The sequence below is a fragment of the Geotrypetes seraphini genome, chromosome 11 (genome assembly GCF_902459505.1).
Source record: "Geotrypetes seraphini chromosome 11, aGeoSer1.1, whole genome shotgun sequence".
Taxonomy (NCBI): domain Eukaryota; kingdom Metazoa; phylum Chordata; class Amphibia; order Gymnophiona; family Dermophiidae; genus Geotrypetes; species Geotrypetes seraphini.
Window position 1 is genome coordinate 57015763 of NC_047094.1, and position 19198 is coordinate 57034960.

The following is a 19198-nucleotide window of genomic DNA, read 5'->3' on the forward strand; positions in this document are numbered from 1 at the left end:
GGTCACCAGGCCGCAAAGTGGTATAAAATTATATCTAATTATTTGAATAAGAAGCCTAAAAATGGATTAAGAGATATTTGGAGCATTGAGATTAAGCATCAGATTAATGCATCTCAATGGCCACGTATTTGGTCTTGGAGAATTAAAGGTACGATGTCAGCATCTATTAGGCAAACATGGTTCTTTTTGTTGCATAGAGCATTCTGGACCCCTACTAGATTACAAAAATTAGATTGCTCTAAGTCTAATAGATGCTGGCATTGTAAAATTGAAGTTGGAACTTTAGACCATCTTTTATTTTATTGTCCATATATTCAGGCATTTTGGATATCAATCTGGGATCAAGTCAACATATTGATGGAGAGTCATGTGGCATTATCCTATGACACAGTGGTTTTTGGAATGTGTATGAGGGCCAAATGCCAAATATTTGCAGCAAACAATAAATTATTGATGATTCTTACTGGTGTGGGAATTCAGCAAATAACAACTAATTGGAAAGACTGTTCTAGACTGAATTGTAGTTTCTGGTGGAACTCAGTTTGTCATATGTACAAGATGGAAAGATTTCTTGCAGTACAAAGGGGGTATTTTAAAAGGTTTCAAGAGGTGTGGAGGCCATTAATTGATTATTATAATGATTAAGATTTATTCTTTTTCCTTAGAGGATAATTTATAAAAATGGGGTGGGGTGGGGGGGATAGGATAATTTAGTTAGCTAGCGGTATATTTCAACTGATTAATGGATATAAGAAACATGGTATATAGGTATGAATAGAAAAGGAAAGAGGGTAAATTTATTGGAAATATGTTATTATGAAATATAAGGGGATATATGTACTATGATGAGATATATATTGTTGTGCATTACTTTGTATAATAAAATAAATAAAGAGTTTGAGGAAGAAAGGGTGGGGGGAGGGACAGATTTAATGTAAGATTAATTGTATTATAAAAGAGGGATGTATAAGTATGTATAAGTTTGGACGAAATATTTTGTTGATATGGGAAGGGATGGGAGGTGGATGGGGGGTATTAAAACATGTATAATAATATTGTTTAAGAATGTCAAGTGAGTTATGTGAATTAATTGTAATAATATTGTACACTTGTTGAAAGAAATAAAAAGGAATAAAGATTAAAAAAAAAAAAAATTTATTTTCTGATCAAGCACAATCAAATTCATGAGAAAAACTTCAATTTGCACAATTTTTCCAACTTTAGCCTTTTCTGGACAACCCTAACCTTACATACGTTTTACAAAATATTCTGCATTCAATGAGTCTTTTGTAAATTACCTTGCAAAAATGTCCCAACTTGGACAGCCTTTTTCCAAAGTAGATCACCTATACAAAACTGGCTTCACATTTGGCTGCTCAGTTCTGGTAAATTTTCAAAGGGGATGATCAACTTCTCTCTCAAAGTTAGGCAGCTAGAGCCTTTGAAAATATGCCCCTACATTTTAATAATTATACTTCATACTTTGGATTTTACAACATACCTAGTGTCTGTAATAAGCAGTCGGTATAGGGCATTATGTGGAAACACAAAGCAAGATCCAACTCCATATTGTGTGGTAAACTGCTCCGAACATCCCTCAGAAAACCTTGTTCTGCCAGTTCATGCATCAGCCCTAGGGCAAGATGATAAAACGAGTGAGTGCATATGAAAAATAAGAAGCCTGCTCAGAACTCGGTGAATATTCATTTCAAGAAAAATTCTACTGCTCCTTTCAAGCAGCTCTTGCAGAAATACTAATGTGGGTCAGGAGGAGTTCAGACATAGCATTTCCTGGCCAGCAGGAATTGAACACAATACTGGATAGGTGGAAGCTGCTAAACATGTAATCTTTTTTTTTGTTAACAGATTTCTACCTAAAATTTCTAAATAATGAGCAAAATTCAATTTCTACTTTTTACTTTCCTTATTTTTCTCATATACAATATAGATATCACAAGGTCAATATTCAGCTCTGTGGTAAACATGTAACTTGAAATTTCTATCCTAGACATCTTCAAACTATACCTATATTCATCAGTGCTTTCCATTTAAATGGCATTGTTGAATATACTTGTATAACTTGTATCATTAAATTTAGGTTGTTTCAAGTGAAACTTGCTATTTCTGTGGCTTGCTTGGCCATCTACTTCCGACCACTTGGCAACCTCTTTACGACCCGATTTCCCTCTGACCCGATTCACTAACCTCTGTCCTGACCATCCTCCGATCTGCACATGCAAATGAGGGGGAACTGCATTCAAATGTAGGCAGGAAGCAATTCATTAAAATAAAAAAGCAACACCGACTGGGCTGGCCGATCCAAAAATCAGTGACTGCTGAGGACCAGTCGCTGAGGTCCTTTCCTACTGCCCTGCTTCTCTGCTCTCAGCCCCAATCTCCTGCTCTCAGTCCCAATCTTCTGCTCTCAGCCCCGATCTCCTGCTCTCAGCCCGAATCTCCTGCTCTCACCCCAAATCTCCTGCTCTCACCCCGAATCTCCTGCTCTCACCCCGAATCTCTCCTGCCCTTCCCCGCAAGTGCAAGTCCATGGTTTTACCCACAGGCTTAAAGCAGGTTACAACCACGGGCTCGCGAAAAAGTTAAAACCAGTTAAAAAAAGGTAAAATTTAGCTCTACCAGGCTCGGAGGGCCAGCGCATGCGCAGACCATCTACAGATGGTCTGTTCATGCGTTGGGATCACTATAGAGTGATCCGGGCAGGTGGTTGGGGGCCTGATTCTGATTGCCCTCATTTGCATGAGGGTGATTCGTGAATCAGCCCCCTCGACACGAATCAGATCGGATCGGATCGGATCCGTGCCCTTATTGAATCTAGCCCTAAGTGTTTTGAAAAAGGGCCTCTTAACAGCTATAAGGTATAAGTGTATAAGTAATAGGGTGATATTCCAAAAGATTTAACTGAGTAGGAAGGGTACTGGGAGACTTCCCAAACTACAGTATTGTTCTGCTTTGAAAGTATAACAAACATGTTAAACATTTCAGTGGAACAAACCAAACATCAGAATAACCATACAAATCAGAAACATTCAACGAGTTCAAACAGTATCCAATGTGCTATAGCAATACTTTATTCTTCATACTCTTGAAGGATGACTGACATCAAAATCTCAGCATTGACTTGAACTGCTTGATTGAGAGAGTAGGCAGGCAGAGAAATAACTGACAGAGTGGGGCTCAAAAATGATACACCTATCACAACTGACAGAGTGGGGCTCAAGAATGATACACCTAACATAAGAATTGCCATTCTGGGACAGACCGAAGGACTATCAACTCCAGTATCTTGTTTCCAACAGTGGCCAACCCAGGTTCCAAGTACCTAGTTAGATTTCAAGTAGTAAAAAGCACAGTTACTTACCGTAACATATCCATGGACAGCAGGCCAGTTAAGAAGCCAATCCGGGGAGGTGGGTAGGTTGTGAGAATATCTGCCTGCTGTCCCTGGATAACATCTGTTATGGTAAGTAACTGTCCTTTATCCCAGGACAAGCAGGCAGCATATTCTCACACATGGGTGACCTCCAAGATCATGAGAATCTCGGAGAAGGTGGGATCCAGAAGGCCTTGAGCATGCGCAGATGCTCAATGCTCCGCAGCAGCCCAGCATGGAACTTCAGCAGCAGGCTCTTTCAGCACCGGCACACAGATGTCCTGTGGGTTGGTGCATGCTGGTGTCCACTGGAGGTAAGGGTTTGGGGTGGGCCGTAGGGGGAGAGAAGCCGGTTCCCGGGGTGAGGTGGGGTGAAAGTGAGCAGCACCAGTGGCCTCGGGGGTGGGGTCTTTTTGGGATGTGGAATGAATCATCCGAGTTTCACTTACTTCCTATGGGGAAACTCGCTTTGGTTTACAAGCATGCTTCTGGAACTAATTATGCTCGCAAACCAAAGTACCGCTGTATTTATTTACAAAAAAGATGATAGATTTATCAAACAGCTTCCTGGTGGTGGCAGTGAAGACCAAATCAGAATTTGAAACAATATAAGATAAATATACAGGATCTTTAGACAGAAGAGTGTGAGAGTAAAACCTGAGATTAGGTAGATTTTTTTTTGTATTGGATCAAGTATAGGCAGAGTAGAGGAGTCTTGTTATCCTGACCTGCTCTCGTTTGCAATGCTTTTTAGTTAAAAGGTCAGTTTTACACTGTAAATATACATTCTTGTTATTACCTTTTGTCAGTGCAGGGGCATGGTGGCTAGCATTTTCCTTCCTCAGCACTAATATCAGGCAGTGCAGACTTGGTTCTGATGTAGGCTCCTCTTCAGGGAACTTTACAGGTAGTGGGTTAGAGGACTTGTTTGGGCAGAATACTGCAATCTATAACAAAGATGTTGTACATTGGTTTTGTTGTTGTGATGATGGAAGAATTTAGGTGTTTTTGAATGATCCTTCTTACTGTGTAATGAAGTAATTTTATGAAGTGCAAATACAAGCACTATAATATCAGGTTCAATATAGGTTAAGGCTGTCAAAACTGTGCAGAATGTGAAATTATTATTAACAATCCTATCAGTATACATAGCACTGTGTACAATAATAGAATTCTGTAAAATTATCAAATACCATTCTCTGAGTAAAACAATATCTTCCATAAGATTCATAATATAGTTAAAATTTGAAGTAAAAAAAAATGTCCTTGTTAAGAGTTGTGATGGAGTATGCTTTCATATGAAAAAAACATACAAAGGTCTTTTCCCCTTAGACCAATAGTTCTCAAACCAGTCCTTGGGAAACACCTAGCTACTCAGATATCCACAATGATTATGCATAAAATAGATTTGCATATTATGGGTAACTGGTTAGTGCCCAAGGGCTCAGAGGATTTGGTATGGGAACCTCCTCCCCACATGAGACATCTCTCTCCTCTCCATTCCCAGGTCTGGCACACCCCCTCTCTCACCCACCTCCCCCTGCTCCAGCATCTCCCCTATCTCTAATCTCCCACCCCACACATGCATTTACCTCAAAAGTTCCTTTCTCTGTATAGGGCTTCAGCGTAGGCTGTCTGCGACTGATCAGAACCTTCTCTCTGTCATGGCCTGCCCTGATGTAACTTCCTGCTTCTGCAATGGTGAGCTGTGGCAGAGAGAAGGTTCTGGTCAGTGGCAGACAGCCTATGCTGGAGCCCTCTACAGAGAAAGGAACTTTTAAAGAAAATATGGGGGGAGGGGAGAGGTGAACTTGGGGAGGGAGGGAATAGAGGAAAGGGGGATATATTGACCTCAGGAAGAAATGTTGGACCTGAGGAAGGGAGGGAGTGAGGGAGGCCGAGATGTTGGACCTAATTGTGGGAGAGGAGGCAGAGATGGTGGAGCTGTAGGGTGGGCAGAGATGGAGGGAGAAAGAATGAGAGGTAGATATTGCCTCTGAGGAGGAGGGAGGGAAAGAAAGGTGTTAGATCTGGAGAAGGGAAAAGGGAGAAAGATATTAGATCTAGAGAGGAGGAGGGGGATAGAGATGTTGGATTCAGGGCGATGGAGGGAGAGAGGTGGGACTGGGAGGGGGGTATGACCTTTATTGCCCAAGAGCCTAGATCCTTGTCAGTCCACCCCTGGTGCACTGTATAGTGATGTATGACTGTTATATCTTTGTATATGATATTATAGTAATGACTAGCTTAAATATTTATAATCCACATTGAATCTGCATTATAATTGCAGAAAATAAGTTTTTAAATTAGTATCAGTATTAGTATAATGCCTGAAAATATTGTTCTATTCATACCTGGCTATTGCTCATACTGAGCATGCTGCCACGCTTTGGTGAAATGCAAATCCGTTTAATGCCTTGTACTGAAAATCCTCGTCTAGTACAGGTAGAAATCACATCTCCATAAGCACAAGGAGGCACAGCTGGAGATACCATTAAAAACACATCCCCTAGGAAGGAAAGCATAGTATAAAATAATATCCCTTATAACCTTAAAAAGGTGGAAAAGGGGAGATATGAGGTATGTGTGTGAAGAAAGGTGGAAAAGGGAAGATATGAGGGAAATGGGGTATAAAACATTTTGGCTCTGGTTTTTTTCTGTGTGTGTGCATTCTAAGGCCCGAATGCCCAGTCTCAGAAGCCGCCTAAGCGGCTTTTGAGATTTGTACATGGGAGTCCTATAGAGAATCGCGCCTAAGCCCATCTAAGAACCCAATTCTCTAACCGACGTCCATGTTACAGGCGCCGGTTAGAGAATTGGGTTGCCGCTGAGCTTATTGGGGCAAGGAATCTCCCTGCCACAATAAGTTTAATGACAACCCGTTCCCCCCCCCCCCGCGAAGACTACTGGCAGGAGGGATGCCCAATCCCTCATGACAGAACACCCCCCCCCACGAACAATCACAACAGGAGGGATGCCCAATCTCTCCTACCAGGAGACAGGAGGGATGCCCAGTCCCTCCTGTCCGGTACACGTGAACCCACCCTAATGTTCCCTAGCAGGAGAGATGCCCAATCTCTCCAGCCAGAAAAACTCCCTTCCCCACCCCCAATGATTACGGCAGTAGAGATGCCCAATCTCTCCTGCCGGAACCCCCTAAAGCCCCCTAAACGATTGCGGCAGGAGGGATGCCCAGTCCCTCCTGCTCGGCACCCCTGAACCCACCCCAATGTCACCCAGTAGGAGGGATGCCCAATCCCTCCTGCTGACACCCTGCAAACCCCCCCAAAGGAAGAATGCCAACCCCCACCCCCGAAAGTTCGCCCCATCCTCTGGAAAGATCACCATCTCCCCTACCTGGACCCCCATAACCCCACATCCCCACCCCCCATCAGGACCCTACCCGGGTCCCCATCCCTAACCTGTTTTTGTTGGCTGGGTTGGCTCTTGCCTGTGACCAGCCAGCAGGCCCGCCTTTGAAGGAATCGCGGCCCTGCCCCATTCTAGTGCATCTTGAGATGCACTGGGGAGGGGCCTAAGGACCTGGTGGCCCAGCGCTTAAGGTCCCTCCTGTAGGAGGGGCCTTAGGCACCTGGGCCAATCGGAATGTTAGGCCCATTTCTTAGTGCATTCTGGGATGCACTGGGAGTGGCCTAAGATTCCGATTGGCCAGATCCCCTAGGCCTTAGGGGTGGCCTAAGGGATCTGATGGGGGTGGGGAGGTCCGGGTGGGTTTGATCTTTTGTGGGAGGGGGGTGAACTTTCAGGGGGGTGTTGGCATGAGGGACTGGCATCTCGTCTGTCTCCAATCATTGGGGGGGATTTGTGGGGTGTCAGCAGGAGGGATTGGGCATCCCTCCTGCCGGGGAACATTGGTGTGGGTTCAGGGGTGTCGGGCAGGAGTGACTGTGCATCCCTCCTAAAGCGATTGTTTGGGGGGATTCTGGCAGGAGGGACTGGGCATCCCTCCACCTGCCGATGTATGGGACGGAAGATCTCTTGCTGCGATAAGCTCAGCAGCCTCGTCTGCTTACAATGTAACATAGAAACATAGAAATAGACGGCAGATAAGGGCCCACGGCCCATCTAGTCTGCCCACCTTAATGTCCCTCCCCTACCTTTGCCCTGTGAATAGATCCCATGTGCCGATCCCATTTGGCCTTAAAATCAGGCAACGCTGCTGGCCTCAATCACCTGTAGTGGAAGACTATTCCAGCGATCAACCACTCTTTCAGTGAAAAAGAATTTCCTGGTGTCACCTCGTAGTTTCCCGCCCCTGATTTTCAACGGATGCCCTCTTGTTGTCGTGGGACCCTTGAAAAAGAAGATATCTTCCTCCGCCTCGATGCGGCCCGTAAGATACTTGAACGTCTCGATCATGTCCCCCCTCTCTCTGCGCTCCTCGAGCGAGTATAGCTGTAATTTGTCAAGCCGTTTTTCGTATGGTAGATCCTTGAGTCCCGAGACCATCCGGGTGGCCATTCTTTGCACCGACTCCAGTCTCAGCACATCCTTGCGATAATGCGGCCTCCAGAATTGCACACAGTATTCCAGGTGGGGCCTCACCATGGATCTATACAATGGCATAATGACTTCCGCCTTACGACTGACAAAACCCCTTCGTATGCAGCCCATGATTTGTCTTGCCTTGGACGAAGCCTGCTCCACTGCATTTTACTGGCCTACATTTTACTGCTTACAATGTAGGCCAGCATTTTACTGGTGTCTTCCATAGGCCTAAGGAGACACATACAGCCGCCTTAGGCGAGCCTGTGCAACTCCCTAGGCAGCCTGCCTCGGGAGTTTTTTTTTTTTTTTTTTTTTTTTTTTAACGTGCGTCCCAATTGGCTGGTTAAGCAGCAGTTGGCCATCTACAATCGGGACGCTGTTTATAGAATCCGGGCCTAATTGTCTATAGTGCAAACATTTTAGTGTGTAGTATTTGCAAATAGTACAGATTTATTTATTTATTTGAATTTAGCTCATATCTTTTTCAATAGCATTAAGAACTGATAGACAATTCTGCCCCCCCCAACCAATTATATTTGCACCCCAAGCATTTTTTTTTTAAGCCTCCCTGGACTTGACCTACCATCTTGTTCTCTCCAAGGTAACCCAAATCTCCAGATCCAAAAGGATCAGAAGAAGTGGTCCTCAGTTGCTCTTGTCCTGTACTCCATGCCACTAGCTGACCTAATTTATTCAGATAGTTATCCAGGTACCAGCACTGAAAATGAGTAGTACACAGATAACTTTCAGCAACCATCTTATTCATGGGTATTCAGAGCTGGTATTCGGGTATGTATTTATAAAGAAGTCAGCAGCTGAAGTCAACACTGATCATGGTGGGTCAAAAGTAGGTATGCAGTATTTATTCATTATTTATTTTTATTTTACAGGTATTGAATAGATATAATACAGTACTGACCAATAAGCAAGTAAAAGCAAAATGATGTAACTGATACAAAAAACTTCACACAAATGTTATTCATGACACCTGTAAAATAAAAAGAAGTAATGAATAAATACTATACACCTACTTTTGGCTCACCCTTTATATCAGGGAGAAAGATTTCAAGCTCTACAAAAAAACACTACCTTTAATTACAGAGACAAGTGTAGCAGGGGGTCTGGACAGTACTACATCTGGAAGGAAGTCTTTTTCTTGCTCAGTATCTGAAGAGCTCTCAGATCTATGAGAAAAGCAAATTAATGGGTTTAAAGATTGTGAAATTAACAAAAAATTAAGTTCTCACCTTCGCTAATCTTTCTTCTAAATCCACACTCTATTCCAGTATAAGGGGTTATGTATCTCTTGTAGGAAGCTTCATTTACATATTTTTGAACTTCCCCTCTTACTTCAGGACTGTCCTCTGATTTCCAATTGGTATAACAGCAGACAGTCATACCTGTACAGGACACAGAAAAGAGGGAGGGGTATGGGGATACTTCCTGAGAAAGAAGTCTATTGTGTCCATATTAGAAAACTGCATAACAATCATGAACAATCATAACAATCATCATAAAATTTATATAAACCAAAACACAAGAACGATAAGGAGACACTAATAGGGTGGGGCATAGTAGCCACAAACTCCCAGGGCAAAGTGCACAATATGTTCAGATGATAATCTTAGAAAGGCTGGTCAAAGAAACAGAAGTCCAACTTATCAGTATTTATTGAAGCAGACAATTGGCAAATTAGCAACTCCCAGGGCAGGTTCAGAAGATTAGTGAAGGTAAGAACCTAATCTTTCATTCATGCACAATCCCACTCTATTCCTGGACAAGTAGGACGTAACAGAGCAGCCCTCAAATTCAGGTTGGGACTGATGAGCCATCTGCCAGAACTGAAAACCCGAAAGCAGAATCCTGCTTTCCTGCCACGTCTATCCTGTAAAACTTCGTAAAGGTATGCAAGGAGGACCAAGTGGCAGCTCTACAAATCTCTTCAAGGGAAACTGCTGAAGATTCTGCCCATGAGGAAACAACACCTCATGTAGAGTGTGACTTCATCAAAAGAGGAGGCCACTTTCCGTCTCCAACACAAATGGATGAAATAGTCATGTTGATCCATCTGAAAATGATGGCTGTACAGGAAGGGCTGTGGCTCACTGGTTAAGCTGCTGCCTCTGCATTCAGAGGTTGTGAGGTCAAATCTCGGTGCTGCTCGGTGGGCAAGTCACTCAATCTTCCAGTGCCCATCGCTTTGAATATCAGCTTTGAAATGCCAAAGCGACAAAAAAGGCAGTCCCATTCCCTTCCCTATTGAAGTCGGTCTGCCCTTGTGGGCAGCCCCCACAAGCATGAACAGATGATTGGTCAAATTAAATTTGTTTGTAACCTCTAAGTACTTCAGTAAAAATCTGTGCACATCCAGTGATTTCATCACCCTGTCATGCTTGCCCAAACCTGAGGGTTCAAAGGACAACAGCCGAACCTTGATGTACAAACTGGAGATCACCTTTGGAAGAAAGGAGGGAACAGTACGCAGCATCACAAAGGAATCCATAATCTGAAGAAATGGATCTCTGCAAGACAAAGTCTGAAATTCAGAAACTCTGAGGGCCGATGTAATGGCCACCAAGATGACCATTTTGATGGTGAGATCCATCAAAGAAGCTCAGTCTAACTAGCAAGCAACCAGAGAACTAGATTAAGATTCCAAGTTGAGAATGGCTGATGCAATGGAGGGTGAAACCGCATCACGCCTCTCAGAAACCTGACCACATCTTTTAGGGGCGAAACAGGAAAGTCCGGCTATTTGCACTCTAAGGAAACCGAATGCAAGGCCCTTTTCCAGGCCTTCTTGAAGAAAGGCAAGCACATGGAGAATCAACATCGAGCTTGGATCTTCACGCTGCCAAGCGCACCAATTCTAAAAACCTCCAAGCTTTTGCATATGCTGCCACCATTGACATCTTCTTACTGTAAAAGATGGTCGCAATCACTCGTATGGAGTAACCTCTGTGCACTAAGTCTTTGTGCTCAAGAGCCAGGCCAAAATTCCAAAGTGGCCTGGATCCTGCAGAACTATGGGACCCTACGTGAGAAGGCGTGAATGACAGGGAAGTTTGAGACCCCAATCCAGCTGCAGACGCACCAGATCGGCATACCATGGGTGACACGGCCAACTGGGTGCTACTAGAATCACTTATCGCAGAAGATGGCCTATCATGGGCCATGGAGGAAAGATAAAAGCGGCCCTTCTGTGGCCACAGCTGCACCAAGGCATCCAATCCTTTGATTCCTGGTTCACAACGGTGGCTGAAGTAATGAGATGCTTTCTTGTTGGATGCTGACACCATAAGGTCCATAAGGTCAAACATGAGGTGACCCCATCTCTCCATTATACTCTGGAAAGCTCTCTGGGACAGAGATTATTCTCCCGAATCTAGAGTTTGCTGGCTGAGATAATCTGCCTGCATGCTGTCCACACTTGCGACGTTGAAATTGCCAGAAGATGCTTTTCTGCCCAGAAATAGAGCAGTTGAGCCTCGTGCCGCAGATATATGCTCCTGATGCCCCCCTGTCAATTGATATAGGCTACAACTGTGGTATTATCTAAGAAGACTTGGTTCTGGAGCATGCCCTCAAAGTGTAGGAGAGCTAGATGGATTGCTCGCAGCTCCAGGTGACTGATCAACCATTTTCTCTTGGGAGGTGACCAACGTCCCTGAACTGGACTGTCTGTGCAAAGCACCCCACAGCTATATAGACTGGCGTCTGTCTTCAAGATCACCGAGGTGGAAATTCTGAGGGAGACTTCTTCGGACAGAGAGAGAGGATTCAATCACCATGTCAGACTGCGCTGAGCCTCCGGTGTCCAAGGGCATGCAGTTCATCCAGTAGATCCCTCTGCAAACTCCAGCAGGAGATTAGCACGTCCTAGAATGGGAGCAAGTGAGATCTCACCCAGGGAACATCGATAGTCATGACCATCGATCCCAGTACCTGCATGTACTGCCAGGCTGTCGGGGCTTGAGTGTCCAAAAATGCACTTATCAACCACCAAAGCTCCTCCTGGTGGGACTCAGGGAGAAACATACCCCCAGGTCCTGCAGCGGAATGAGTTGACTCTTTTGAAAGTTGACCACCCAGCCTAGATCCTGAAGTAAGTGAACAACCTGGCAGACTGCCTGGTGTCCTTCAGACACAGACTGGGCTCTGATGAGCCAATTGTCCAGATTCGGATGGACTTGATTCCCAAGTTTGCGCAGATGGGCTGCCACCACCATAACCACCTTGGCAAAGGTCCGAGGCACTGTTGCCAGCTTAAAGGGCAAAGCCGCAAACTGGAAGTGCTGTTGTAAGATGTGGAACCACAATTATCTTCTGTGCTCCTGAAAAAGGATAGACCTCCGTCAAATCTAGAGAGGCGATCACTAACCTCACCATTTCCTTTCTGAAGCGAGGAACCTTGAGGGCCACATGGACTGTTTTAAGATCCAATATTGGTCTCCAGTCATCAGAGCCTCTCTCTGGCATGAAGTACAGTATATCAAGTATCTACCGGAGCTCGAGTCAGACTCTGAAAGGTGCTCTATGGCCGTTAAATCCAGCAATCTCTGGACAGTGGCTCATACTTTGGCCTCTTTTCTGGCCTCCCTGTTGGAGAGTTCAGGAAAAAGTCTGGAAGAGGCTGAATAAACTTGAGTTTGTACCAGTCACAGAGAATGTCCAGCACCCAGCAATCTGTGGTGATGTTCGTCCACTCCTCCAGGAATGCTGAGAGCCTCCCTCTGATCTGCAGAGGGTCAGCTGAAGGCCTGACATCATAACTGCTTCTTAGGAGTGGAAGCAGAGCAGAATCAAAACAACTGCAGTCACCGAGCTCCACAGAACTGCGGTTTGGTGCTCTAAGGTCTTTGACCTGAGTAACCATCCCAAGGACTGGTGATAGTGCCTAGAAGAATGAAAACTAGAACGCTCCAGTCCCCTAGAAAAGTGAGGCCTGCTGTTTGGCAAAAACTTAGGTTTATGATCCTGTACACTCACCATGAGATCATCCAGACCCTTACCGAACAGCAACTGCCCTTTAAAGGGCAGCTTACTGAGAGCTGCCTTAGATGAGGAATCACCAAACCACCGTCTGATCCACAACATCTGATGCACGGATATAGAGTAAGCTGACAGCTTGCTCACCACTCTGAATAGTTCATACAGGGCATCAGTCATAGTCCATGCCAGAAACCAGAAAGGGAAGATTTTAAAGCATTATAGTATCAGGATCACGACACAGCTTGGGAGTGACAGGATCTAACCACCAAGGATGCCACTGCAGCCGCTTCAAACCCAAGGCCGCTGAATCAAAAAGCTTTTTCAGCACGAAATCAATCCTGTAGTCCTGGGTGTCCTTCAACACCACACTACCCTCACTAGGGAAAGCAGTACACTTGGTGACCTGCGCCACTAAGGAATCTACCTTAGAATTTAAAAAAACCCTCTGATTAAAGGCTTCTGTCATCGAATAAAGATTGGACATGACCTTGGCCACTCTCAGAAGGCCCTCTGATGCCTCTCATTGATCCATGAGCATCTTTGCAATGTCTGGATGGTCAGGAAAGGAGGAAGAATGCGGCTTAGTGCTACTTATAAGAGAGCACTGTGCCAACGAGAGCTGGCTAGCCTCCAATTTCAATTCCTGAAGGGAATCTGAAATAATCCACACCAAAGCAGAAGGTTTAAACAGTCTGCACATCATGTGGTTCTACGGAGCATCTCCCAGATCCAGATCCTTGAGATCCACACCTGCAGCCAAATCTCCCACTATGAATGTTCCAGCTGAGTAATCAAAGGCATGATCACATAATCCGAATCATCCGTTGGTGGCTTGTCCCTCAGCTGCGCATGGTCTCTCTTCTGAGAGAAAGAGCATACTAATAAATTCTGGGAAAAACCCCAGATCTTGAAGGGCAGCCAATTCCTGAGAGTCTTTCTTGGAACTCTTGGAGGATTTGTGGGCTTTAGGGATGGAATCACAGCTGTGGTTCGCTGAGGATGTATTTGCGCTGCCCCCAGGCCCATTTTGACCTTTTTGGACTGCCAACGATGCCCTGAGAGGTAGGACCCCCACCCCAAAGGGGAAAGGGGTCTAAAGCCGATGCCACTACCCCCCCCCCTCACGTGCTGCGCAGCACATGGAACACAAATCCTCACCTATCAGTCATCTACCACAAATGGAGCATGAATCCAAAGTATTCTGCCCTGAGGAGTCCATCTGATGTGTTTTCTTGCAAAAACAAAGCTTGTACAGGCAAAAAATATCTTTAAAATCAAATCTGGAAAATCCAAGACAGCTGCCACAGGAGTTATTTAATTAATAAAACAGCCCCGATATAACCACAACAACCTCCTAAACACAGCGATTTTAGGATTATAGGGGTGGGGAGACTTAGGGCTTACTCTCAAAACCCTTAAAACTTAAAAGCAGAGACCCTCACTGTGTGCTGCAAGATGGACGCTGAAACAGTTTATAGGGAGATCCTCTGTCTCAACAGCCTTGGAACCTGGACTGCTGGTCTTTTGGCTGTCTCTCAAGCCCAACATCTCAGCCGAAGACCTCCACCATACCCAGAAACACCTTGCATGTGAACAGGTGGAGTAACGCAGTCAGACTCGATCCACCTCCACAGAGCTACACAGCCTGCGCTCAAACCCACTAGTAGATGAACTGGGGTGAGCAACACTCCCAAGGGAATGGACCTTGAGCCCCGATCTGTGAAAGAAGGCTGTCCAGGTTGTTACACTGAAAAGCAGCAAACCCCCTGGAAACAGACTTTTCCAGTAAAGTCTGTGATCTCCCACAGCCAGAGCTGTTTCCATGGGGGAATCTCTGCAACATGAGAACACGCAGGCACAAAAATACTGAAGTTAGAGAAAAAAATAAACATGAGCAGAAAAGACTAGCCCCTACTGTCTCACTTGTAGGAAGACAACTGGAAGTCAGAGGGCAGTCCTGAGGTAAGATGGGAGGTTCAAATATATGTAAATGAAGCTTCCTACAAAAGATCTTTCACAATGGGATACATAACCCACTTGTCTAGGAATAGAGTGAGATTGTACAAGAATAAAACTTACTGTACATATGCTGGTGTAAATCAAGAAGAGGGCTTCTAAAATAACCACCTGAGTATACTCACTTTAGTCTGTTATGTTCAGAAGCAGGATTTTGAATACCAACTTGTACGACACCATTACAAGGCACTCTCCCTCCAAACCAGACACAAAGCTCCCAGTGAATACGAGTTTCCATGTGTGGCATGTAAAGTAGAGGCTCTGCTTTGATCTTGCAGTAAATGGCATTGATTGAATGACAATCTGTCACAACGGCCAACTGAGGATCAAATGGTCCAAAGATATCTCGAAAAGTGCTGCATGCTTTGTGCCCTCTTAGGGCTAGTGCCAGGATAGGTGGTAGAGCTTTACCATCTTCTGCAGTGTACAAGGATGGTAGATTTTCTATGCAAAAATTACACAAGAAGTACAATTTTAAAATTAAATTCCTTCTCTCCTTGTGCATTTAAATGACTTATTTTAATCTTTTGTTCCACCCTGTTTAACTTTCTCTCTAGATGGTTTATTGAGAGACCTACAGTATTTAGTAAACTGTTTTAGTGCTAATGCAAGCCTTAACGTGTTAAAACAGCATTTTAACTTATGCTTTATTCACACATTATCCCCTACTTATAGCACAAAAGTTAGATGCTAGAATTTGGGTACAAGACCTGCGCAGAACTTAATAAGGAGATGGGCGTTAATTGGTGCTTGACTAAAGTTGTGTGTGGCTCTCAAATGCACGCTATTCTATAACTTGATGCCTAACTTTTCTCATACACAATCCAAAGAGGGAAGTGGCAAAAGGAAGGTCATAGGTGGGTCAAAGGATTCCCAAAAATTAGGCATCAACACCTAACTTTGGGAACCGGACCTCTGTTTCTATCAGGAGTTGTCCAGTGCCCAAAGTTAGGTGCTCTTTATAGAATAGGACTCAGCACAGATCTTTGCAGGACTTAACTTTTGGCACTATATATAGAATTCCCCTCATGTGCATAAATGTTTAGCATACTAACATATACATACATATGTGCACACATACACATTCCACCTAAGCACCACTCAGTAAATACCCCATATCATGCTTAGCACATATTTCCAAGGGAAGTGTAGAACTGGGCAGAGCATTGGTGGAACATAGGTGGGGCTCCTGTTTATGAACATAACGTAAAGAACACTGCATGTCACTGCCACACTTTTACATCAGCTCACTATTATATCAGCTCTATGGCTAGCATAAGTACAGGTGCCTAGATAGTAGGCACACCAATACCAGGTTCCATTTGTATTCTATTAAAGAACCTAGGTTTCTACTGTGTGGTTTCAGTGCACTCAGTTATAGAATTGCCCTCTTACCCCACATTCTTTAACATGTACATACCATTTGCACACTCAGATTATAGAATACTAGCACTTACATACATGAATGTTGCAGAATTGTGCTTAAATGGTAGTTGAGCACTAAGCAGTATTCTATGATCTTAACGTGCAATTTCATAGAACACAGCTGCAAAGTTTCAAGTTTATTAAGGCTTGATATATCGCTTTTCATTTCCAAAGCAGTTACAACATTACATATCTTTAAAAATTAAAAACAACAGCCTTGTAGACATTATAAACATAAATTCAAAAGTAGACAAATCTCATGAACTACAAGACACACAAGAGGGAAAAGGGAGAGGTTACATTGCTAAAATGAAAAGGTGGTAGGAAAGGAAAAAACTAAAGGGCAAACTGCAATGTACAGGATAAGTTCAAGGTCTAAGTCTTGTATACTTCTTTAAAGAGAAAGGTTTGAGCCTTGATTTGAATTTGGAAAGATTGGATTTGTGCCTAAGAGCAAATGGCAGTGCATTCCACAACATTGAGGCTACTACATGAACAGAAAGAACATGGACAGAGCAAGGGTATCTCTCACAATAACATGCACATGTTATAGAACAGTGTCATTTACATGCTACAGTGCAGCATTTAAGTGCAAACATTTATACCTGTCATAGACATGGTATAAGTGGGTGTACCTAAAGGTTCGCACATTAATTGCCAACTCACACTATTACCCTACAATGGAATCCAGGTGCCCAGATCCCATTATAAAATTCATGCTTAGTGCCCAGCATTTTGGCACCTAATTTTTGTTGCATTTTATAGTTTATATTGGTTTTCGCTAATGTGACATTAAGATGAATTTCCAGGCTAAAATGTAAATGAACTCATTAATATACAAGGAATAGTAATAACCTCATTGACATGTTATCATGGTTTGCATAATCTACCTTAGTGTAGCCAATGAATTAACTAAAGGTCAAGAGCTATAATTAACTTTCTCTGGGCAAGCATTGTCACATTAATTCACATGCCAATTTTCACTTCCAACCACCTCAGTCTGCAAATGGCAAAAGAGAGGCTATCTCCCCCCTACTCCAGCAGAGTTAAAGTACCCCCTCAAATCACACCTCCATATGGCACCCTCAAAACAATAAGTCCTTGCTAGCTACGCCTTCATATCATCAAAGTGTACCCACCCCTTACAATTCCTTCCCAACTGGAATGTACCCCATTTAGCCCAAGGTTCTTACCCGTGCTAGACACCAGAGTGCTGAATGAGGGATAAAGCAGTCGAAGTCCACATATATCCAAACTAGAACTGAGAATCAACTGTAACATATGATGAAAGGCCACAGGATTGCTCAAAAGGGTTTGAAACACCAATGTCATGGCAACCTGCTCAGAAAGGAAAGCAATATGGTGGTGGGGAAATAGAGGAAATAATCATTTAAGCAAAGTTTTTTCTCTATTAGCATTTTCCATCCATCAGTAATGCATACCAGCATATTCTTCAAAATCTTTCTAGACTACTGTAATATTTTTCTAGTTAGACAATCATTTGCATCTCTTATCTCCTATAGCAGAGAAGGGCAAATTTGGCCTGAGGGAACTGAAACTGGGTTGGAGGCTGGTGCAGCCTATTGCCTGTTGAGTTCCCCCTGATCCAATCAAGACTCCCAATACAACCCTCATGCTGTATGAAACCATGAAGTCAATAGCAAACAATTGCTCCATGAACACCACCTGCAGTTATCAAGTTTTAGCCCATCATCTTGTACCAATAAAAAAATACCCTGCAAACTACCCAAGAAGCTCTTCCTGCATTGCCCATTATCACAACTGCCTGTGGCCCACAGCTGATGCAAATCCCATTGCAACCTATAACACATCATCGGTCCAAGTCAGAAGACTGTGCATCATTAAAAGCAAATTGGCTGATTCAAGAGTGAGAACATGCTAGAGGCCTCGGAGGGATATGCATCAGCAGTGGGTTACTGGTAGGTGATCATGACCAATTTAAAATTGTTATGCAAAATTTTTAATTGTTAGCTACAACTCTTGAGGTGTTGTTAATTGTTCTGCATTTTCTACCACATTAGCAGTTAATAAGGGTAACAACCTCTATGTTAACTGTAAGAAATAGTCCCTGCCCATTCCTCACCTATCCATGGCCCAAAATTATGTTTCCACATTAGCTGTTTAACGCAGAATTTAGTTCAGTCTAACCATTAATGTTCTGCTTAATAAATAGGCCCCTAAGTATTTTCCCCAGAGAGGCAAAATAGGATGAACATCTTTCTCTATTGGCCTGGTCTCCTATACAGTGCTTTTAATTGCAAACTCTATTACACCCAGTATAATCTAAACCTCAGTATAAAATTCTTACTTTTCTGCTATACACAGCAACTGTTATGCTGTTCACAGATTTTCCATTAAATTCTTACTGTATGAGGTTTTTTTTCTCTTTGAAAATTGCTCTGGGAAAAAGTACCTGCAGACACCTGCTTTTTCTGTGGTTAATTTTTCCACAACACATGTAGTTTTGGGAATACAAGACAAGTTGCAATTTCTTCCCTTTAATCCCTCTCCAGAAAGCCTCCATTCACTGCTGAGTAGAAAATCATGCACTGTGGAACAATGCACTGACTTTTTACTGCAGACAGGGTAGGCATTTTCAAGCAGTCCATTTCTTGGTTACCACTAGGAAGCACTCTAAATAGTACCCTCATGGTATCTTCAAACAACATTGATACTATTTACATGTAAGTGCATCTTCTCCTCATATCTCCTCTAGCTCATCAAACACACTTTTTAGTTACATGTTTTCAGATCAAGACCCATTCACCTTAACAGCAACTCTTCCCCAATTTAAATTTGTATCATTCTTTTACTGATGTTGTTTGCTATTCTCAGACTAAAGTT

At 43.5% G+C, this 19198-nt stretch overlaps 1 protein-coding gene across 3 annotated transcripts in view; it reads right to left on the reverse strand.

The window, feature by feature from the left end:
• C11H16orf71 (chromosome 11 C16orf71 homolog) overlaps positions 1-19198 on the reverse strand; it is a 282532-nt gene that overhangs the window by 142237 nt on the left and 121097 nt on the right. For all 3 annotated transcript variants that reach the window (XM_033963852.1, XM_033963851.1, XM_033963853.1), the window contains 6 exons: positions 17527-17671; positions 15034-15352; positions 8990-9084; positions 5746-5900; positions 4191-4338; positions 1502-1633 (listed from right to left, as the gene is read on the reverse strand). In XM_033963852.1, coding sequence (XP_033819743.1) covers positions 1502-1633; positions 4191-4338; positions 5746-5900; positions 8990-9084; positions 15034-15352; positions 17527-17671 — 994 coding nt within the window. The remainder of the gene's footprint in view (positions 1-1501; positions 1634-4190; positions 4339-5745; positions 5901-8989; positions 9085-15033; positions 15353-17526; positions 17672-19198) is intronic.